The sequence below is a fragment of the Brienomyrus brachyistius genome, unplaced genomic scaffold, assembly GCF_023856365.1.
Source record: "Brienomyrus brachyistius isolate T26 unplaced genomic scaffold, BBRACH_0.4 scaffold67, whole genome shotgun sequence".
Taxonomy (NCBI): Eukaryota; Metazoa; Chordata; class Actinopteri; order Osteoglossiformes; family Mormyridae; genus Brienomyrus; species Brienomyrus brachyistius.
Window position 1 is genome coordinate 494905 of NW_026042342.1, and position 21805 is coordinate 516709.

The following is a 21805-nucleotide window of genomic DNA, read 5'->3' on the forward strand; positions in this document are numbered from 1 at the left end:
GGACCCCTCAGCTGCAGATGAATGATTTATGGATGGATCTGAAAGTTGGGTGTATGTTAAGCGTTTTGCTCATTTAAACACTTTTTTCTGTTTTGTGCTAGAATCAGCTTCACACCTTTAACGATGTCTGCAATAACGAGTCCTTGGTATCGGATACGGAAACGTAAGTGTGAGCGCCATTTCCGCAATTTGCTCACGCTAGTGAGTGTGGCCGCGCCGGACCCAGGTTGGTAGAGGTTGGGGTGAACGTGTGAAATGTCCTTGCAGGTCTATAGCGAAGGAGCTGGCTGATTGGCTGATTACCAACAATGTGGTGGAGCACATCTTTGGACCAAACCTGCACATCGAGGTGAGTCCGGGGCACCAGTAGCCACGGGAATCCGGTGCGGGGCTGGCTGGCCACGCTCAAGCTGAGCTCCCCTCTTCTCCTCCCAGATCATCAAGCAGTGTCAAGTCATCCTCAACTTCCTGGCCGCGGAGGGCAGGCTGAGCACACAGCATGTGGACTGCATCTGGGCCGCCGCACAGGTAGGGGGCGCTAGTGAGTCCGCACCCCAGGTGTGCAGCCTGTAATTCTGGCACCTAGATGCCGTGTTCGATGGAGAAACGCAGCTGTTGATCGCTCCGGTCCCTGTGTTGCCCCCTAGCTGAAGCACTGCAGCCGGTACATCCACGACTTGTTCCCCTCCCTCATCAAGAACTTGGATCCCGTTCCATTGAGGCACGTGCTCAACTTGGTGTCCAGCCTGCACCCCAGCGCTCACACTGAGCAGGTGGGTCTCGCACACGATGTGCGCAGGGACCTGAGAACAGCGCCCTCTTAAGGCCAGATGATGATAGCGAGCAGTTTACGTTTTGGAAGACGCAGATTAGCGTGATTGCCAGGATTCTCTTCCCAGGTTAACTCAAACAACTGTGGCTTTATGCCTGTAGTGATGGATGTATTAGCATGTAGCGCTAACTGATATATGTCTCCTACTGGGTCCCTGTGTCCCCCGACCCCCAGACGCTGTACCTGGCCTCCATGTTGATCAAGGCCCTGTGGAACAATGCACTGGCCGCCAAGGCTCAACTCTCCAAGCAGAGCTCCTTCGCCTCTCTGCTGAACACCAACATCCCCATGGGCAAGAAGAAAGGTACGACTCCCGAACCTGTTCTCTCCCCGTGTCGCCCTGTCTGCCTTGCACCATGTGCCGTAACGCCTTTCCTCCGACTGCCACAGGCTCGCCGGCCGCCAGCCCAGAGAGCAGCGACAACAGCGACACTCACCACAGCGGAGGAAGTGACATTGAGATGGACGAGCAGATCATGAATAGCAGCAAGCATGGGCAGCAGAGGCTGTCCGACACGGAGGTGCGTGCAGCTCTGCAGGGCAAACTTTAACCCGTACTGGTGCCAGTGGGGGATCCGGCATCACCTGTCCGCTTTCTGTCTGCTAGGAGTCGATGCAGGGCAGCTCCGATGAGACGGCAAACAGCGGCGAGGACGGCAGCAGCGGCCCGGGCAGCAGCAGTGGCCGCAGTGAGGCCTCCAGCAATGAGGCGGGCTCAAGCCGCGCCAGCCAATCGGCCGGCAGCCCCGGCAGCGAGCTGCATTCCGACGACATGGCGGACAGCGAGGCGCTGAAGGAGGAGGAGGAGGACGAGGAGGAGGAGGAGGAGGAAGAAGAGGAGGAGGAAGATGAGGAGGATGAGGAAGAGGAGGAGGAAGAGGAGGATGAGGAGGAGGGCGAGAACACGGCGGCGGCTGGGGGCAGCCCGCAGAACGAGACGTGCGACCCAACAGAGCTGAGGAAGAGGAAGGCCGTGGAAGCGCAGCCGCAGGCGGGCCTGTGCCTGGCGGAGCGGGATGGCTCGCTGGATCAGGCTGGCGGTTCCGGCAGCAGCGGCGGGGCCAATGCCAAAGGCCTTCCCTTCACCCCAGAAGCAGGGGCCGCCATGGTAACCGCATCCTCTGCAGCTGTGGAGACGCACATGCGGATGCTGGATGCCTGCTCGTCTTCCGCCCGTCCCGAAGCTGCTGACCACGAACTGCCAGGCGATATGGGCCCCGCACACATGCCCCCCGGGCCCCAGGACCCTGCCTGCCTGCCCCGGTCGGGGGACTTCCTGAATGACGCCATGGGCAACGAGCTCTTCAACTGCCGGCGCTTCATGGGACCCCAGCACCACCATCACCACCACCCGCATCACCATCACCACCACCCGCATCACCACCACCACGAGGGGTGTGTCTCCCTCAGCCTCGATTGCCCCCGGTTTCCGCTTTTAGCCCTGACTCGCACCCACTTTACAGGGCAGTTATTTAGTGATAAAAATTTACACGCAGAGCATAAACAATAGATTGCCGAGATCTCAAGAATCTTCCTAGCTCTTAAATCATGTAGGTTCACCTCTGGGGACATTTGGAAATATGTATGATTGTTAATAATTTAGTGACTTTATGAGTGAATTAGTTATAAGCCTTGTAAAGAGCAAGACCCTTTAATATTAAAGAATCTGCCGATATGCTAAGTACTGAGGAAGTAATTGGCCAGTTAAACCATCTAGCAGCCTGGGTGGACGCTCTTCGCTGACCACTGACATGAGGTCGCACTGCCTCCCGCAGGCACATGGTGGAGGACATGCTGAGCGCCGACGACGTGAGCTGCAGCAGCTCTCAGGTCAGCGCCAAGTCTGAGAAGAACATGGCCGACTTTGACGGCGAAGAGTCTGGCTGTGAGGAGGAGCTTGTCCAGATCAACTCCCACGCGGAGCTCACGTCACACCTTCAGCAACACCTGCCCAACCTGGCCTCCATCTACCACGAGCACCTGTCGCAGGGTGAGTGCTCCACGCCGTAGTGCCCCCCCCCCACCCCATCTGATGTCCAATGTGCCGTAGCTTTAGGGGTGATCTCCCTTTTTGGCTCCTATAACCTGTTGAAGTGACTCGAACTGAAGAGTTGGATGATTTCATATTTAGAAATGTTAGAGCAAATTCCTAAAACCTCACTTAGTCCATTGGATGCATTTTTGAGAGTTTCCGTGCACTTTTGGAAGTGAGTTTTGGAAATAAAGTACTTCGTTGGATTACATTAGTTTAAGTTCCCGGTACTGTACATAAGAGGAGGAAATTTTGCTTTTTGGTTACTCCCTGCTGACATTGAAGAACATGTTGTTATTGTTATCATTATTATTATTATTATTATTATTATGTAGTAGTAGTAGTAGTATTTATTTGGTTTGTTGTCATGTTTTAGAAGTGTATCAACTGGCTTTTAGTTAGTGATGGTTTAAAGGAACAGGCCAAGCTTCACATGTTCTGCTCCAGCGTCCATCCATCTGTCTGTCTCACCCATTCTGACCCACTCCACAGGTCCAGTGGTCCATAAACACCAGTACTCTGGGCATGCAGTGACTGACATTAACCTGGACAACGTATGCAAGAAGGGAAACACGCTGCTCTGGGACCTGGTGCAGGATGAGGATGCGGTGAGGCCACACACACACTCTCTCACTCACACACACACACACACACACACACACACACACACACACACACACACACACACACACACACACACACAGAGGATAGAATAGAATTTTAGTCACTGATGTGAGACACAATGTGATCACTATGCTGATGTCATCCCCCACCATAATCTACCCCGGCTGCTCTAACCCAAAGCAAACACACCCTCTTATCTACTGTGGTTTAATAGTGCAGGTGTCTCAGACTAGGCCAGTCAGGAGTTCCGAGATGAAAGTGTGTCTGATGTTTTGTTGGTCGTCGTCTTTGGGACTGTTTGCAGTTTGGAGGCCTTTCTCTGCTCCGCTTGATTAATCTTGCCAGTAGTACGTCGTATTTCCACTTGTCTGTTTTCGCCGTGTCTCTGGTGCTCTCTGGGCCTCACGGCGCCCAGAGGCTCTGTGAGAGACCCTCTCTGCTGCCTCCCCAATGCTAGATCCACCTGTCCGAGGGTCTGATCAGCGAGGCGGAGAAGCTGCTCTGCTCCTTGGTGTGCTGGTTCACCGACCGACAGATCCGCATGCGCTTCATCGAGGGATGCCTCGACAACCTGGCCCACCACCGGTGAGCTTGGTTGCGGGGGGAAGGCACCATTACAGCAATGGCGGGCATTAGTACCAAATGCGGTCTGACCCCATGCCTGCTCCCCTTTAAAGGTCTGTGGTGGTGTCTCTGCGTCTCCTCCCCAAGCTCTTCGGAACCTTCCAGCAGTTTGGCAGCAGTTACGATACTCACTGGATAACCATGTAAGCCGCCTCTCCGTCAGAAATGGCCACTGTCTATATCGAACTTTGCACAAGGCGTCGTTTGGGACGTCGTAGGCTCACGCTTTTCCGAGTGATGCATCGCCGCACGTCAAAGCACTTTTAATGCTGTCAGTTTCATGTACTTTTTTGCTAAGGTTAAACCAGAGAGCTTTGGAGTTTTTAACTAAAGCCACTGTTAAGTACACTATTTTAGGGCTGTTCATTCTATCCTGTATAGGATCGTATTTTTAGGTAATCTCGTTATTGCTGTCTGTGTATTTTAAGGTTTTAGCTCCTCAGGTTTTTATAAAAAAAATTTTAATAGTCATAAACTTTGATATGTACCCTAGGTTTCGTCATGAATATAGCACTAGCCGCTTACTTGATTAATTCTCTTGAGCCGAAACCTCGCCTGCATCTCGCCCTACCAGGTGGGCCGAGAAGGAGCTGCACATGATGAAGCTCTTCTTCGAGAACCTGCTGCACTACATCCAGGAAGTGCGGGAACGGCGTCACAAATTCGCCCTGTAAGTTCTCCCTTGGGTCCGCCGGGCCTGCGAGGTCGTCGTGGGGTCACCGTCCACGCGATGGTGGGGCTGATTGGACGGCATGCAGTACTGCTACTGAGAAACCCGTCTGGCGCATTCTCCGTCCGCAGGTACGGACACAGCGCAGAGGTCCAGGTGCGCCTGCAGTTCCTCACCTGTGTCTTCTCCACCTTGGGTTCACCCGACCACTTCAGTGAGTTTTGTTTTAACTAACTCATCAGTACTTAAAATAGTCTCACTCTGCGTTTTCTGCTTGTGTTTCCTTGAGAAGCCGTGGGACAAGATGGCAGAATGTTGATGTGTTAACCTCCTGCTTTTAGATGCAGGGGGGGCTGAGGCGAACCTCCTTCAAGGTGTAAGAGCTGCGGAAAGTTGGGAATATGGTGTACGCAGAGCTAGAGTGGGCCAGGTGTAATGATGGAGGAAAGTGACTGTAGACTCAAATCCCAGGGGAGGAACCATTAAACCTCTGGGAAAACAGGCTTGAATACAAGTTGCTTTTGATAAGAGCAGCTGCAAAGCACTTAATGTGATTAAGAGAAGCTGCAGATGGTGTGGATGGTAGAAGCTGTGAATGAAGTCGAGGGTGTTTGTTGTTAACCTGGTAACCGTGAGCTGGAGTAGATGGACAGATCTCCTGTGTGCCTGAATTGGCCGAGTGTGTTTCAGAGTAGTCGGTCTGGGGGCCGGTCGGTTCCCAGGACACTGTGACTCGTCGGTGATTGTGGCTGATTGTTGCTGGCGTGACCCAAGCGTGTAACCCGATGAGCTCCGGCTGAACACTGAGAAATTGTGCTCATGAGTCTGAATGGGGAACCCGATCGGCACCCCGCTCCCAACTCGGCCCTCGTTCGGCGTGGGGGGCCGTGCCTCGCCTCGCCAGATGCTCTCTTTGCCTCTTTTGTAATCAGGCTTTTGGGAAGGTTTTCTCAGTGGGACTTGGGTTTCAGAGGAACGCCATGGCAACGCTCTGAGTCGGGGGTGTCGTCAGGCACCTCCACGGCGCTGTGATTGCTGGGGGGGGGGGGGATCCACGGATTGGATCAGATTTTCTGAAAACGGTGTGGTTACATTTCACCCAATAGGCGTAAAACCTCACAGTGACTTTTATCACAGGGTTTTGCTGATTTAACCTTATTAAAATAATAACTGAAGATTTCTACAAATCTGTCACCTGCCACTGGGTGCAGATTTCATGGGATGTTTCATGCATGCGGTATATAAATACTCAGCCATATTAAGGATTTATGCTGATGTGTACAAAAGTGTTGATTCTATCCTTAGCCCTTCGTTCTGTTTCACTCCCCCATCCATTCCTCTGCCGGCTGCCAGGGCTGAGTCTGGAGCAGGTAGACATCCTGTGGCATTGCCTCGTTGAGGACTCGGAGTGCTACGACGATGCCTTGCATTGGTTCCTCAACCAGGTGCGCAGCAAAGACCAGCATGCAATGGGCATGGAGACCTACAAGCACCTGTTCTTGGAGAAGGTGAGCAGTCGCCCATCCGAGTCTCGAGGACGCCCGGTGGGGTCGGCTTATCACCCGGAACTGCGTCGCTCTCCTTAGATGCCCCAGCTGAAGCCGGAGACCATCAGCATGACGGGCCTCAACCTCTTCCAGCACCTGTGCAACCTGGCACGTCTGGCCACAAGCGCCTACGACAGCGGCTCCAACTGCGAGGTTGGGCCTCTCCTATTTCTATTCTGACTCCCGATGTAGTTCCAGGATCAGCTCCATGCGTAACAGGGCATGCTTACGTCTGTAAATGATCAGATCTTAGGCGCCGTACTTGACCCATTCCTTGGTGAACTTGTGAGACCCTTGTCCTCTGGTTCCCCTCAGCTGTGTGGTATGGACCAACTGTGGGGTATTGCCCTGAGAGCCCAGTCTGCTGACATCAGCCGTGCAGCCATCCAGTACATCAACTCCTACTACATAAACGGTGGGTGCTGCCTAACCTAACTTCACCTGTTGTCTAGCTGAATGAGGGACAGTTCTTTTGCAGAGATGGTTAAGGTTGAGTTAGCCAGTGATCTTGCTGTAGGAAACTTCCTCGGACTTTTTACTGATCTCTTTTTTTTTTCTCTTTTTTTACTGATATTTACCCAAGGAAGGTTGTGAACTTCCCCCCTCCCTTTGTCACTATAAAAAGAGAGAAGCTTTATTAGTGGTTACCTCATGTGACGACTTCATGGCGGGCAATGTGAGGAAGCTAGCTTCTCGTTTTTACCGTCCAGGTAAAACCGGTCTGGAGAAGGAGCAGGAGTTCATCAGTAAGTGTATGGAGAGCCTTATGATGGCCTCGGGGAACCTTGAGAAGGACCCACACTCCAGCCTCACAATCATCGAGAGGGGGCTTCTCATGCTGAAGACTCATCTGGAGGCGTTCAGGCGTCGGTATGCCTGCGGGGGTTGGTGGGGGGTGGGGTATGCCCCTATTGTGCTTTTCGCCGGTCTGTAGGTGGCTCTCGGGAGATAATACTAGAGCAGTGTTTCACAACCTGGTCCTTGGGGACCTTCACACAATCCTTATTTTTGCTCCCTTTCAGCCAGACGGTCCATGTTTTTGCTCCCTCCCAGCTTCTAGGAGCAAAAAACGTGGACTGTCTAAGGGTTCCTGAGGACCGGTTTAGGAAACATTGCACTAGATGATCAGGCACTAACAGCCTTGGTTTTATCAGTCAATAGAGTTTTGACAGCTTTTTGTGGTGTTTGACTTTTTTTTGGCACTTCAGCCAAAAGTTTATAAAAATCAATTTTCACATTCCTACACACACCAAAATTTGTCAAAACCAATTAGCAAGTGTAAAGAGGTCAGGTTACAGTGAGAAGAAAAGCACAGTATGGTTACGGGGTTCAGCAATCTGTGATGCACTTGGATCTGCGTTTGGGAATCATCGTTGCAGAGGTCAGAACTGCAAGGGTTAATGGGTCAGAAGAATGCAACATGAATCTGAATTTGAGTGGCGAAAAATGGCTGTAAATCATGGCTTTTTTGACTGCCTATGTTGTACATATTCTGCTGCATAAGTGGTTATCGGTAAATGTAAACATTCCCAGCTGAAAGAGCCGCTATGAGTAATGGCTTTAGGGTCCATGCAGGCCTATGGCCTTCGCATGTCCCAAGCCAAATCCCAGCGTATCATTGGCTCACTTCGCGATGCAGGTGCCAAACCCCGGCGTCTTATTTGCTCGCAGGTTTGCCTATCATCTGCGGCAGTGGCAGATCGAGGGGACGGGCATCAGCAGCCATCTGAAGGCCCTGAGCGACAAGCAGTCTCTGCCACTGAGGATCGTGTGTCAGCCCGCAGGCCTCCCTGACAAGGTAGCGGTGACGAGAGCAGCCATGATGCTCAAAGATGGGTCTTTTAGAATTCTTTCACGAGTGCCTGAAGGTTCACGTCTGTCCCCATCTCTTGCTTCGTCTGTCTCCCCCTCCTGATCCCTGTGGGCAGATGACAATCGAGATGTACCCCAGCGATCAGGTGGCGGACTTGCGGGCAGAGGTGACGCACTGGTACGAGAACCTGCAGAAGGAGCAGATGAACCAGCAGGCGCAGCTGCAGGAGTTCGGCCAGAGCAGCCGGCAAGGAGACTTCCCAGGTCAGAGAAGGGGGTGCGCCTTCCTCTCCCATGGGCACGCCGTGGATTCTGCCACCTGTCTATGCTGGGTTTGTCAGGGTGGATGGATTTGCTGAGCAGAAGCATGCAGTGATCATCCCCCAGAGCAGGTTCCATGCAGTCGTTATGGAGTTGCTTTACTTTACTTCTTAGAGTGATGGCCTGAGGCCTAGCTGAGGGCCGATAGGTTCTCCGGTTTGTTCCTGATGCCCTTCACTGGTATCCCAGCATCTTCCTGAAATGCCAGGACCTCCTCTGCTCTTAATGTCATAATTTTAAATCACACTGTGCTGGGTGATATACTGAGTAACTTTAGATTAGTGCCTTTCTTTATGTAGGGAGACCTGAAGGATGGGCAGGGCTGACCCCACTAGCTCCCACCATGATGTGTCTGCCCTCCTTATATGTGATAAAGATTAATTGTCTGAGGAATAGGGTTGCAAAATTCTGTGAATTTTCCCATTAAGTCTCATATATTCTGGTTAATTCCCCTGGAAAGTTTCCAACTTGGAATATTTCCAAAATTCCCCAGCTTAACTCCCTACGGAATGGAAAGTTTCTGGAATGTTTCCGTAAATTTTCTGCCCCTTTGCAACCCAGCTGCCCCCTCGTGGCTCTGGAGAGCTGCTAAATCAGCAATGTGTCGGGTTCTGCCGCAGGTGGCCTGATGGGGCCGGTCCGGATGATCTCCTCGGGCCACGAGCTGACCACGGACTACGACGAGAAAACGCTTCACGAGCTGGGCTTCAAAGACATGCAGGTAGCCTCCCACGCATGCCATGTAGCATTTCATACTGTGATACCGAGCTGATGGAGAGTCGTGCAGGCAGGAAGGCCGACAGCCTCGGGCGACGTTGTCACTGCATGCAGTGAAATATGCGAAACACAAGGCTGAGCCCTACTACTTTTAGACAGGTCTGTTTCCTGTCAGGGTTCGAGTGGGAATGAGCTGTGCTTTAGTAAAATTTTATTAGTCAGTCTCTACCCCACCCATTCCAAAATATTGTATCAAAAACTGCAGCTGGTAGAATTTTAGGGAACTGTAATTAGTCTGGTCAGGTAACTGGAAATCTGTGCTCGGTCTCGCAGATGGTGTTCGTGTCACTGGGCGCACCACGGCGCGAGCGCAAAGGCGAGGGGGTACAGCTGCCGGCCTCCTGCCTCCCGCCCCCCCAGAAAGAGAACATCCCCATGCTGCTGCTGCTCCAGGAGCCCCACCTCACCATGCTCTTCGACCTGCTGGAGATGCTGGCCTGCTTCAAGCCCCCCAGCACCGAGCGGGCCTTGGAGAGCGCCCAGGTGTGTCCGGGGTCCCCCCCCCCCCCTTGGGCCAGGTCACCGTGGTTACACTTAATTATGTCACCCCTTGTTTGTGATGTTTACACATTCGTGACTAGACTTTGTTTATAATGAAGCCTGCACTAGAGGCCAAAATTGTGGAAATCCAGTTTATAGAGTACAACTGTATTCTAGTTACTTCAGGTCCTTAATTGTCCAGTGTGTATTTTGTTGATAAACATTACTGCCAATGCTCCTGCAGCAAGTTTTAAAGAGTGCTGCCAAAAATGCTTTGTGTTCACACAATTTTGGCCGCTGGTAGCCTAGAGCCCGTAAATGCTAGCAGCACCAAAGTATCCAAGAAGCCCATGACTAGAGCCTCGTTTCCACCCACGTGGTGCTCTTGTACCAATCCAGCACAGCACCACAGAAAGCTGGGCTCAGAATGTAGCACTGTACCGTCCGCGAATGTAGAACAGGATATGGCGTCCAAACCTTGCGTATACCCGGGATATTCAGCCCCTAACCGATAGTCTAATAACGACAGTACTGGCAGTGAAGCTTATCAGTTTATTAGCGCAATAATCAAAACAGATCGATCTGCTGGCCTGACTTAATAATAAAGTGTAAATATGCTGCAGGTCGAATTAATTAAAATATTATGGAGTTTGAGTGTTGAAGAAATCATGAGGCATAGTTTTTAGCATTACTGCACGGTCCTTAAAATGTCAGCACTAAAACAGCAAGTGACAAACTAACACATACAGTTATGGGAGTCTTTACGGAGAGAAAACGTCATAAAATAGCTTAAAACTGTTTGGATTGTATTTTTCTGAAAATAAGATATTTAACGTAAGATATTAACTTGCACTAAAACACTTGTAACGCTGCATCATTTATGTGAATTATACATGTTTTTATTCTGTGAAAAATGAGAGATGATGAAGCGGACTGCAAAGTTTAGTTAACACTCTTTTATTGCGCGATCCCTAAAAAAGGACAGCGGTAAAACAAGTAAGAATAAAGAATAAACTCACACACACACACATTCGGATGGGGCCTTTAAGCAGACAAAAGTGGATACTGGCAACAGAGTCTGGGGTCATATGAGTCATACTCTGGGAACCTTTTTTCGGTTCGGCACAATAATAAAAAAAAAATGAAATACTTTTCATTTCCGCCTAGATAACATTTCTGTTCCGTTCTTTTTTTGAAATCGGTGTAAAAGCAGGCTGGTTCTCACAAGGCACCAGGTAAGAACCAGCAGCAGCTCTGCGTTAGTGGAAATGATGTATAGATGGATTATACAGCTGCGCTTAACTTTTAAAGCTAATGGCACTGAGATGTGGAATTTTCCTCCGTGCCTGACATTCAGTAATGATTTGGGTCAAAGTCGTGAGTCTGCTGTCTTCACGCAGCGCCTGTACCGCTCTCAGTGTGGGCTAGGTGCTGTCCCTGGCCTGGCTCCTCTGGCTCTGACCCGCCCCATGTGCATTCAGGGCGCCCGCTGCGAGGAGCTACACCTCCACGCGGAGAACCTGTCCCGGCGCGTGTGGGAGCTCCTCATGCTGCTGCCCACCTGCCCCAACATGCTGCTGGCCTTCCAGAACATCTCAGAGGAGACGGTCAGTCCTCCCATCCTTTCCCATCCCTCTGCGTTGTCTCCTGGCCCTGTCGTCATGGTAACCGCTCACTACCTGTCCATTAAAAGTTTTCCCCCTAAATTGGTACATCTCATTATGGTACACCAGTAAATTTTTGAGAACCTTTCCCAGAGATTCTTCCGCACAGTCTCTCCTGGGACTCGGGCTGACATTTAGATTCTGGATCTGGCTTTAAAATCGGCTTTTAAAGTCTGCCCCTCTCCTCGCTAAAGCTGCTGTCAAATCTCTGTTCTCTACACTTCCTTCAGGGGGCCGAGGGTCTCTGCTGGAAGGATCTGCTGAGGATTAAGAGCCCCCACAAGCTGCTGTACGCCCTGGAGATCATCGAGGCTCTGGGGAAGCCCAACCGCCGTATCCGTCGGGAGTCCACGGTAACGCGGCTTCTGCAGGCCCGTCGTTGGCAAACTCTCGGAAACGTCTGCGTTTTATACGGAATCGGCGCTGTCTGCAGGCAGGAGAGCAAGTCGCTTTGAAGGACACTGGAGCTGCATAAATTCTACAGGCAGCACGTCGTTAATTTTAAACCGTCGTTAAGTGAAAGCCAAGCGGGATGGCCTCATCTCGGGCCCTGGCCTGACTGCTGTAAATTTCAGGCTCGGTCGGAGGCCAGGGCAGTAAATCACTGTGGGGATGAAACCCTGTGCTTCATGTTTCCTCTTCAGACGCCCGTGCGTTTGTGCTCTTTGAACTGCAGGGCAGCTACAGCGACCTGTACCCCGATTCGGACGACTCCAGCGAAGACCAGATAGAGAACAGCAAGAACTCCTGGAGCTGCAAGGTGGGCGTCTTTGGTCCAAAATAAAAAGATTTGCTGCTCACTGTGCTGTCCCCCCCCCCCCCCCGCCCAACCTTTTCAGCCCAATCAGTGCTGCAGACTGCTGCCTGTGTGTCAGTCGCTTCCCAGTAACTGCAAAAGCATCTGAATAATGGGCTGGAAATGGCATATGAGTGAAGCAGAGTAGCAGGCTTGGTGGAAGTCGGGATTGTAGGCCCGGTGCTCGGGTTGGTGGAAAAATTGAGCCGCCGGTGCACATGCCCAGTTATTGGGAGCCTGTCCAGGATGAGTGCTTTGGGGATAAGTACAGATGGGTGTTTTCTGTACCAGAGCCAGCTCTACTAAGCTTGACAGGATTATAACAGTATGATCTGCCTCTTGTGTGAATTTAATGGCGGGGGCTTTTACACTGTCCTCCTCCCCCCTCCTGTCCTGTAGTTTGTGTCTTCTGGTGGACTTCAGCTGCTTCTGGAGATTTTCAACTCCGGCATCCTTGAACCCAAAGAGCAGGAGACCTGGACGGTGGTGAGTGGCCGTGGCCCCCCCACCGTAAGCGGACAGGCTCCGCCCTCCTAGCCTCGCACGGTTTATATTCAGGGCGTGAATAATTTGCCGTGTCCACAGTGGCTGCTGGACTGCCTGGCCTGCCTTCTGAAGCTCATCTGCCAGTTCGCTGTGGACCCGGCGGACCTGGACCTGGCCTACCACGACGTGTTCGCCTGGTCTGGCCTCGCAGACAGCCAGCGGAAGAGGGCGTGGCCCGGCAAGTCGCGCAAGGCGGCCGGGGATCATGGGAAAGGGCTGCACATCCCACGGCTGACCGAGGTGGAGTCCCGCCCTCTGATTACTGCTTTCCTGTGCTCTCTTATTCCGCTTAACTGCTGTGTGTGGGAGTCGTCAGCACTTTCCGCTTTTATATCTCACTCTTCCTTTATTTTCTCTGCCCCTTATTTACTCTTTTCCTCTAGTCAGCATATATTAAATTCTTTTTTCATACCCGGCATGTGCTTTATTTTATCAGCTCCTTTGATATTTTCCCCACTCAACTAAATCATTTCCCTCTTTTTTGAATAATTTCCCGCAAACGCGGTGCTCTATGGTAACGCAGCTGCTTTTGCTTCTAGGTCTTCCTGGGACTTGTCCAGGGAACCAGCCTGATCCAGAGGTTAATAAATGTGGCCTACACGTACGATAATCTGGCACACAGGTCAGCAAGCTTTATATTAAACTCTCTTACTGCTTCGTTGTTTATGTGATGTAGTCTCCTACCGAAGCTCACAGTGGCGGTATCTTTTTCAGGGTTTTGAAGGCTCAGTCTGATCACAGATCTCGGCATGAAGGTGAGTGCAGGTTTCAGGAGCCCTCAGTACATTAGAAACATTTCGAGAAGCATGGAAGGTAACCGTCTGCTTTGTATGAAATAAGCTGGTCCTGGTTGTGAATACACACACCTGCCAGCAGGGGGCGCTGTAGTTCAGTATAGAGCACTGGAGGGTATACCGTTACCCAGTACACAAATTGTTTATCATGGCTTTAGCAGCTGAGGGAAGCCATATTGTGAAAAGACGGTAAACGGTAATTTGCGAGCTAAAATGAGAACGTGGGCTTACTATTCCTCTTGAGTCAAACCGCATCCATTTCTTGAGAAATGCATGCAGTCTCTCCTGTGTGTTGATGCGCTGCCCCCTCCCCCCTCCCCACAGTGACGCACTACTCCATGTGGCTGCTGGTGAGCTGGGCCCACTGCAGTTCGCTGGTGAAGTCCAGCTTGGCGGACAGCGAGCACTTGCATGACTGGCTGAAGAAGCTCACACTGATGGTGCCTGAGGTGAGTCCCCAGGCGGATTTGTGCGTTATTCACTCCGTCCGCAGAATAATCAGCCCGTTCATTCTTTCCTTTAATATTAGAACAGCCAGGAATTTGTCGACCTGCTTTAGCCACCAGCTATGACGTGCTTCAGTGAATCGCACCTTTTGCTTCCGCTAATGGGCCATCGCATTAGCAGACCACTCACCCATCAAGAAAACAATGGGACAGTCGGTAATCCTCACAGCAGTTGCTGTCACTCCAAAAAAGCTGTAAAAGCCATAATAGTCGTGCTTGTCGTACATTTTTGTGCTCATTGATTTAAGTATTGTTTTCCATTCATTAATCTTGTGAAATGAATAATAATCCCACACTGGAAATAAAATATAAGCCCTACTGTACCATAAATACAAAAAGAACTGATCAATTTAACCGCCACTACAGTTGGGTCTGGGCGGTCTTATTTCGAAAAGATATATAATGAGAAGACATTACATGTGTCACTTATTTGTTTAATTGTTGGAGTAACAATGCAGACGGAATGGCAAGCCCCTTCAGCCGAAAACGGTGAATTTTACAGTTCATTTCAAATAAAATATACATATTTTAATCGTTTCACCTGGACCGACTTGTATAAGAAAAACATCACTTTATACGGTTGTTAAAAAGCAGAAACGACGACCAACATGAAATCACCAACAAACTACATCTATTTATCCATTGTTTTATAAAATACGTACTGCTTCTTAGCTGTATGATTACAGGACAGAGCAGCCACTCTCTCAGGAACATTGCGTCTTTTTGGCTGAAGGTGTTAGATTTGCTGCTGTCATTAAGCAGCCACCCTCTTAGGAACATTACGGCTTTTTGGTCGCGGGTGTGAGCTTCGCTGCTGTTATTAACGCTAATGGCACATTGGCGCAAACAAAGGGCTGCTTACGCCGAAGTACGTCTTGCTTGGCGGTCAATGGAGTTTGATATTCATTGGTATGAGAATTGGTAGTTCTAGTGTTAAATGGTTAAATGATCGTCGTAGGTAAGGCAGCTCACTTTAAATGAGTTGATTTGGTCGCCAGGCGGCGGTGCGGCACGAGGCCTGTAACGGCCTCTACAAGCTCTCTCTGTCGGGGCTCGAGGGAGGCGAGTCCATCAACAGGTCCTTCCTGCTGCTGGCCGCCTCCACGCTGCTGAAGTTCCTGCCCGATGCCCAGGCCCTGAAGCCGCTGCGGGTATGTGGTCAGCTCGCCGTGGGTCTTCAGGGGTGACCTCTGCCGCTCCCACTGACTAATCACCGTCCAGGCTGAAGTAAAAAGATCTGGGCAAAGTGGAGACGCTCAGCCTGTCAGGGGACCTGCTCTCCTAATCAGTGATGAACTTCCCTGTCTGTTAGCTATTTCCTTCAGGCTTGCTTTCCACCCCTGCTAAATACCGGATTCAGATCATGCTATTTAATAATAAACCGAAGCAGGTAGTTTGGTGTTAACCCCGTTTAGTGATGTTGACCAGTGTCTTTGATCACGATTTAATCATGTTCCTTGAGGGGCCTGGAGTCCTGTGCTTGCCTCACCAGTGTGGTAAATGTCATTTGAGTTCATCACCTTAGACAGCAGAGCCTGTGTGATCACAGGCCCCACACTTGATGTTCCTTGATGACCATGACTATGTATCTGCGTGTGTCCAGGTGGAGGATTATGAGGAGGAACCTCTTCTGAGGACGGGGTGTAAGGAGTATTTCTGGCTGCTCTGTAAGCTGATAGACAACATCCACGTCAAGGATGCCAGCCAGGTACTGCTGTGTCTGCTAGGGGTGATCACGTGACTTCTTGTTCCGTATTGCAGTAGGCTTTGAGGTGGGCTGCATAAGAGGGACCATAATTCATATTCAGGGGCCAGCATAAGCAGCCAATGACATGTTTTGAATCCCTGAGTGACAGGGGAGGGGGGAGATCAGCTTTCAGCTATGGCCGGTGCACCTTTGGCCCCGCCCTTGTATATGCCTTTAATTCCTCCTTTCTGAATTAGCCAGATTTTACTCCATTTCCTTCCCATTTGCTTTTTGTGTGCTTTAGACCACGCTGCTGGATCTGGACGCCTTGGCGAGACACCTTGCTGACTGCATTCGCAGGTGAGATCCCCTTCTTCGAGTGGCCGCATTCCCACTCCCAGGATTCAGGAGGCCCCACCTCCCCTTTAACTCCCCTATGCCCCGCCCCATCAGCCGGGAGATCTTGGACCAGCAGGATGGGACCATCGAGGACGACGGGCTCACGGGGCTCTTGCGGCTGGCCGCCAGCGTCATCAAGCACAAGCCTCCGTTCAAGTTCTCACGCGAGGGCCAGGAGTTCCTGCGGGACGTCTACAACTTGCTGTTCATGCTGCCCAGCCTGAAGGACCGGCAGCAACCCAAGTGCAAGTCGCACGCAGCCCGCGCTGCCGCCTACGACCTGCTGGTGGAGCTGGTCAAGGGCTCCGTGGAGAACTACCGGCTCCTTCACAATTGGGTGATGTCCCAGCACATGCAAGGTGGGTCTTCTGTAAACATGCACCGTTTGCGTGTGACTGGACAGCGGCCTGCCAGTTTTGCTTACTTCAATCCCTGTCGCTTCATTGCCACCGCAGCCTCGCACGCCCCATACAAATGGGACTACTGGCCTCACGACGACGTGCGAGCGGAGTGCCGCTTTGTGGGCCTCACCAACCTGGGTGCCACCTGCTACCTGGCCTCCACCATACAGCAGCTGTACATGATCCCCGAGGCTCGGCAGGCCGTCTTTTCGGCCAAGGTGCGCCCTTTGTCCCTCTGCTCCCTTCCCCCTTCAGCAGAAACGCCCTGGTGCCTCAGTTTTATTCTTCCGAGTTTAATCGTCACATGATCACAAGAACCTTGAAATTCTGATGCCGCAATTGTGTGGGAGGAGACAAACAACAGGGCAATAAGGAACAAGTTAGCGCAGCGTAAGGACAAGCGGACACGTGGGTGATGCAGTGGGTGTGCAGATAGCCACAGCGCTAGTACGGTATTGGTAAACTACTGAAGTGGAATATCAACAGCAGTGTGCAGTATAATGCAGTTTAGTATTAATAACAATAATATTAGGGGTGCAATGGATCGCAAAACCTATGGTTCGTATTGCGGTTTCGAGTCTCGGATCGGATCTTTTTTTGGATCATCAAAAAAATGGGGGTAGACAAATATAACTTGTTTTCATTACAGAAATAACACTTAAGGCCAGGAGCTTCTAACATGCTCCGTTCACGTGAAACTCTCACCAACTTTGTCAGAATCTTGTCGCTGTAGATCTGCATGGTTTGAGCATTGAGGACATCCGTCAATATCTTTTTCTGTCTTGTGTTGAGATCACGACTTGTCTCCTGATCTCAACACAGCTGAAGTTGTTTTCTCAAGATCACAAGTTATTTTCTTGAGATCACAAAATAAGTTGTAAATAGATGTGCAAACAGTGTTTGTCAAGGGACAGAGGGAAGCACATTCCAGTAGAAATGCCTTGGCTAATGCTGTTGAATCTGCAGGGTTTTTAAAATTATTTTCTTGCATTAACACCAAAAGCTAATATTTTCCCCCATTCTGAGAAATGAATTTCTAGGCCTGAGTGCATGCCCTTTATGGACTTGTGTAGTATCAAGATTTGGGGAATTATTCAGCTGTAAAATTGTATTTCACGCTATTGGTTAAACTTTACAAGTAGTCCGTGGTTCACAAGCATGCCAAACCGTGGGGTGGGGTCCATACAGATTACAGATTAACTATGGTCGGTTATACCACTGAAATGTGGCGAGTGTGCAGATGCAGGCCACCGGGCGCTGTTGATTTTATACTTGGGATTTCTGTGTGGAAATCGCATTTATCCAAAGCAGTCCCATAATTAGGTTATCTGAGTTTTAACTCCCAGGGCCTTGTGATTTGTGTGTGTGGTTCCTGTTTAATTACCACTTGTCCCTGCAGTATGCAGAAGAGATGAAACACAAGACGACTCTGCTAGAGCTTCAGAAGATGTTCACGTACCTCATGGTGAGAGCTTGGCGGTGTGCCTTAGAGCAGCCCCCTGCTGCCTTGTTTGAGTGTCTGCCTCCTGCCTCCCCCATTTTCACTGGCTCCTTGACCCCCCCCCCCCCCCCCCCACCCACAGGAGAGCGAGCGAAAGGCTTATAATCCACGTCCGTTCTGCAAGACCTACACCATGGACAAGCAGCCGCTCAACACGGGTGAGCAAAAGGACATGACTGAGTTCTTCACGGACCTCATCACCAAGATCGAGGAGATGTCTCTGGACCTGGTAGGTTTTCCTTTCTGTGAAGGTATCTCTGCAGGTCATCGGAGACCAGCCTCCTTGCTGATTGGCTGGAGGTGCTTGCTTAATATTAATAAGTGCCTGGCCAGTGGGCTGGGATTGTGTTTTTGGACTCGCCTGCCTTAAAATCTTTGTCCTCCCCCCTTACAGAAAAACACGGTGAAGACGCTCTTTGGTGGGGTCATCACAAATAATGTGGTGTCTCTGGTAAGGAATCTGGTTTGTTGTGTTTGGGCCTGGGAGACATCAGGATGATTAGGAATACAGCTTCAGGCTAAGATGTAAATCTTACTTTTCAGGACTGTGAGCATGTGAGCCAGACTGCAGAAGAGTTCTACACGGTCCGATGCCAGGTCGCGGACATGAAGAACATTTACGTAAGTCTCTCGTGTAGCTGGTCCCCTTCAGCTTTTAGCCAGTTTTGTATGAAAGTATCTGCCCTCTAAGGTCCTTGACATCATATCTTCAAACATTAATGAGCTGAAATTGAGGCAAGTGCACTTTCATGTATGTTCGACAGTCACTAAGAATTGTGGCAGATTCATGGTGCTGTAGTTCTCCACTAGATCTCCATTCTCCACTAGATCTCCATAACCATTATTTTTTGACACACAGACCACACTGTAGTAGGCAGTAATTGTTAAATCCTAATCCAGTAAGTTTTTTATGAGAAGTGTTTGTTGTGCAAGTTGTGGGAGTTGCACAAAAATGTTCTGAGAGCAGAAGGAAAAATGATTGGTTCAGAGAGATAACCAATCAGATTGTAGAGGAGGTGGGTCCAAGCAACTGGAGAAGGCAGAACCAAGACATCTGGTTAAACTCCTGTCCTCTGCAATCTGGTTATCTCTGAACAAACCATTTTTCATTCTGCCCTCAGAACACTTTTGTGTAAGTGAAACTGCCATGAGCAAGTTTGTATAACCTTTGGGTGTAGGACTCTCAAAATAATTTTGATGTAGTGCAAGTCTTGGGATGGCACTGCTTATCGTGGGTGGTGTTTTTGCACAGGAATCTCTGGATGAAGTGACCATCAAGGATACCCTGGAAGGTGACAACATGTATACTTGCTCGCAGTGTGGGAAGAAAGTGCGGGCAGAGAAGAGGTGAGCTGGGGACACGGTGGAAGACAATAATATCTTATCTCATCTGGCCATGCTCATTATTTAGGGGTCTGTCAGTATTCAGCCTTCTGTAAATCTTGGTGTGGTTCGAGATGTTTGTAGGTTTCTAGAACACACTTACCCAAACTGCTGGCTCCAATGAGTATCGTGTCCCTAACACTAATCCCCCCCCCCCACCCTCGATTCTGCACCCCAAGGGCTTGTTTTAAAAAGCTGCCCCGGATCCTGAGCTTCAACACCATGCGCTACACGTTCAACATGGTGACCATGATGAAGGAAAAGGTGAACACGCACTTCTCCTTCCCGCTGCGGCTCGACATGACGCCGTACACGGAGGACTTCCTGATGGGCAAGAGCGACAGAAAGGAGGGTACGTGTCTCTGCAGGCAGGCTGGTTCCACTCTGCCTTTCTTTGGGGGTCCAGATTAAGAACCACCATTGGGTCCCCCCCCCTTCCCTGCAGGGTTTCGGGAGGAGGCGGAGATGAAAGCAGCAGAGAGCTACGAGTACGACCTCATCGGGGTGACTGTGCATACAGGCACAGCCGATGGGGGACACTACTACAGCTTCATCCGCGATATCGTCAACCCGCATGCTTACAGGAACAACAAATGGTATGTGCAGGTGACACTTTGGGGGGCCCGAGGACTGTGCTCTCAGACCCCGAGGGCTTACCATGTCCCTGTCCGCCTCAGGTACCTGTTTAACGACGCCGAGGTGAAGCCCTTTGATTCGGCCCAGCTGGCATCAGAGTGCTTCGGGGGTGAGATGACGGTAAGACGGGGGATGAAACACGATGGGGGCCCGCTGTTAGCACTCAGGCTAACTCCACGGGATGTCAGGAACGTGATGGATGTGTAATCGTGCTTAATTAGCAGGTGTGTGCTAATCTGGAGTAGCATGGAAAATCTGTCAGGAACGCTAAGCCTGAACTTCTTCAGATATTTGAGTTTTGTAAAGGGTAAAAGGGTAAAATGCTTGTAAGCCAACCCGGTCTCTTGAAAAGTGCTTCTAATTTCTTTCAGACGAAGACCTATGACTCTGTTACAGACAAATTTATGGACTTCTCCTTTGAAAAGGTTGGTTGTCTTGACTGATGAATATATTACTCTTGAGCCTTTCTCTTAGTTTTTTAACAAAAATTTCGCCTGGTCTCTTCCTTCAGACCCACAGTGCCTACATGTTGTTCTACAAGCGGGTGGAACCTGAGGAGGAGAATGGGAAGGACTTCAAATTTGAGGTTTCTCCTGACCTGCTGGAGGTACTGTGGAGCTCACATTGCGTCTGGTGTGACTGATATCTTAAAGGTTAGACATGTCTATCTGAACTGAAGCCTGGTTTCCTACCTGGAGTCACCTGACCCTCAGTGTCTCTCTTCCTCACCCAGTGGATCTGGCATGACAACATGCAGTTTCTCCAGGACAAGAACATTTTTGAGCACACCTACTTTGGGTGAGTGTCCGGTTTCGCTCCCTATAATTTGCTCGCTTCCTCTACGGTGTTGTACCCCGTACATCTCTCACTTCCTCTACGGTGTCGTACCCTGTACGTCTCTCACCTCCTCTACGGTGTCGTACCCCGTACGTCTCTCACTTCCTCTACGGTGTCGTACCCCGTACGTCTCTCACTTCCTCTACGGTGTCCCCGCAGGTTCATGTGGCAGCTGTGTAGCAGCATCCCCAGCACCCTCCCGGACCCCAAAGCCGTCTCCCTCATGACGGCCAAGGTGAGATGGTTGCCCATGTGGATGTGAGGCTCTGTATAGGGCCCCTCTGTAGTATTGTTCTTTATGCACGATCTCGAAGGGCCGTTCTTTAGGGCTCCACTCTGACTGTGTCTGAGACATCATGCCCGCTCTGTGCCTGAGATGTGCTGCTCTGTTACAGCTGAGTACGTCCTTCGTCCTTGAGACGTTCATTCATTCTAAAGAAAAGGTACCTTTCTGCTCATATTTTTCTGCCATTCTGTTTAAATGTAATCTTACCCTTAAGCAAATGTCTTTGAATTTGCTAGGATTGGTTGCGTAACTCTCCTGCTGTAAAGCACACTAAGAGCCTGGGACACTTGAGGATGGGGGGGATTGTAACCGGCCTGTTCTTTCTCTGATAGCCCACAATGCTGCAGTGGATTGAGCTTCTCACCAAGCAGTTCAATAACAGCCAGGCGGCCTGTGAGGTAACCCACCATGACTTCTCTCACTTGCCGCGTTCCCACCCACTGGCTGTGCTCCCGGCGGAGCTGACCCTCCCTGTCCCCCCCCCCCCCCCCCTTCGTCTTTAGTGGTTCTTGGACCGGATGGCGGACGACAACTGGTGGCCGATGCAAATCCTTATCAAGTGTCCCAATCAGATCGTGCGGCAGGTAACCCCTCGCACATGCACGTTTGCGTGCGGGTTTCTGCGTGGGGTCACCCGGGGAGATAACCAC

At 50.6% G+C, this 21805-nt stretch overlaps 1 protein-coding gene across 4 annotated transcripts in view; it reads left to right on the forward strand.

Moving 5' to 3' along the window:
* The window catches only part of usp34 (ubiquitin specific peptidase 34), a 43477-nt gene that overhangs the window by 11723 nt on the left and 9949 nt on the right, over window positions 1-21805 (forward strand). For 2 of the 4 annotated variants that reach the window (XM_049002354.1, XM_049002355.1), the window contains exons 8-56: window positions 102-163; window positions 268-349; window positions 436-528; window positions 648-773; window positions 1007-1136; window positions 1223-1353; window positions 1440-2227; window positions 2608-2822; window positions 3357-3472; window positions 3946-4073; window positions 4166-4255; window positions 4687-4782; window positions 4914-4996; window positions 6136-6290; window positions 6369-6482; window positions 6645-6744; window positions 7040-7199; window positions 8001-8127; window positions 8258-8405; window positions 9083-9183; window positions 9513-9722; window positions 11201-11383; window positions 11614-11736; window positions 12060-12143; window positions 12579-12665; window positions 12765-12965; window positions 13265-13347; window positions 13440-13480; window positions 13844-13968; window positions 15024-15176; window positions 15629-15733; window positions 16017-16072; window positions 16166-16470; window positions 16567-16730; window positions 17912-17977; window positions 18096-18242; window positions 18408-18464; window positions 18557-18634; window positions 19266-19360; window positions 19576-19748; window positions 19842-19992; window positions 20074-20152; window positions 20404-20457; window positions 20544-20639; window positions 20766-20830; window positions 21029-21104; window positions 21265-21312; window positions 21488-21553; window positions 21659-21739. In XM_049002354.1, coding sequence (XP_048858311.1) covers window positions 102-163; window positions 268-349; window positions 436-528; window positions 648-773; window positions 1007-1136; window positions 1223-1353; window positions 1440-2227; window positions 2608-2822; window positions 3357-3472; window positions 3946-4073; window positions 4166-4255; window positions 4687-4782; window positions 4914-4996; window positions 6136-6290; window positions 6369-6482; window positions 6645-6744; window positions 7040-7199; window positions 8001-8127; window positions 8258-8405; window positions 9083-9183; window positions 9513-9722; window positions 11201-11383; window positions 11614-11736; window positions 12060-12143; window positions 12579-12665; window positions 12765-12965; window positions 13265-13347; window positions 13440-13480; window positions 13844-13968; window positions 15024-15176; window positions 15629-15733; window positions 16017-16072; window positions 16166-16470; window positions 16567-16730; window positions 17912-17977; window positions 18096-18242; window positions 18408-18464; window positions 18557-18634; window positions 19266-19360; window positions 19576-19748; window positions 19842-19992; window positions 20074-20152; window positions 20404-20457; window positions 20544-20639; window positions 20766-20830; window positions 21029-21104; window positions 21265-21312; window positions 21488-21553; window positions 21659-21739 — 6297 coding nt within the window. The remainder of the gene's footprint in view (window positions 1-101; window positions 164-267; window positions 350-435; window positions 529-647; window positions 774-1006; window positions 1137-1222; window positions 1354-1439; window positions 2228-2607; window positions 2823-3356; window positions 3473-3945; window positions 4074-4165; window positions 4256-4686; window positions 4783-4913; window positions 4997-6135; window positions 6291-6368; window positions 6483-6644; window positions 6745-7039; window positions 7200-8000; window positions 8128-8257; window positions 8406-9082; window positions 9184-9512; window positions 9723-11200; window positions 11384-11613; window positions 11737-12059; window positions 12144-12578; window positions 12666-12764; window positions 12966-13264; window positions 13348-13439; window positions 13481-13843; window positions 13969-15023; window positions 15177-15628; window positions 15734-16016; window positions 16073-16165; window positions 16471-16566; window positions 16731-17911; window positions 17978-18095; window positions 18243-18407; window positions 18465-18556; window positions 18635-19265; window positions 19361-19575; window positions 19749-19841; window positions 19993-20073; window positions 20153-20403; window positions 20458-20543; window positions 20640-20765; window positions 20831-21028; window positions 21105-21264; window positions 21313-21487; window positions 21554-21658; window positions 21740-21805) is intronic. The other 2 variants (XM_049002356.1, XM_049002357.1) reach the window with 1 other exon arrangement.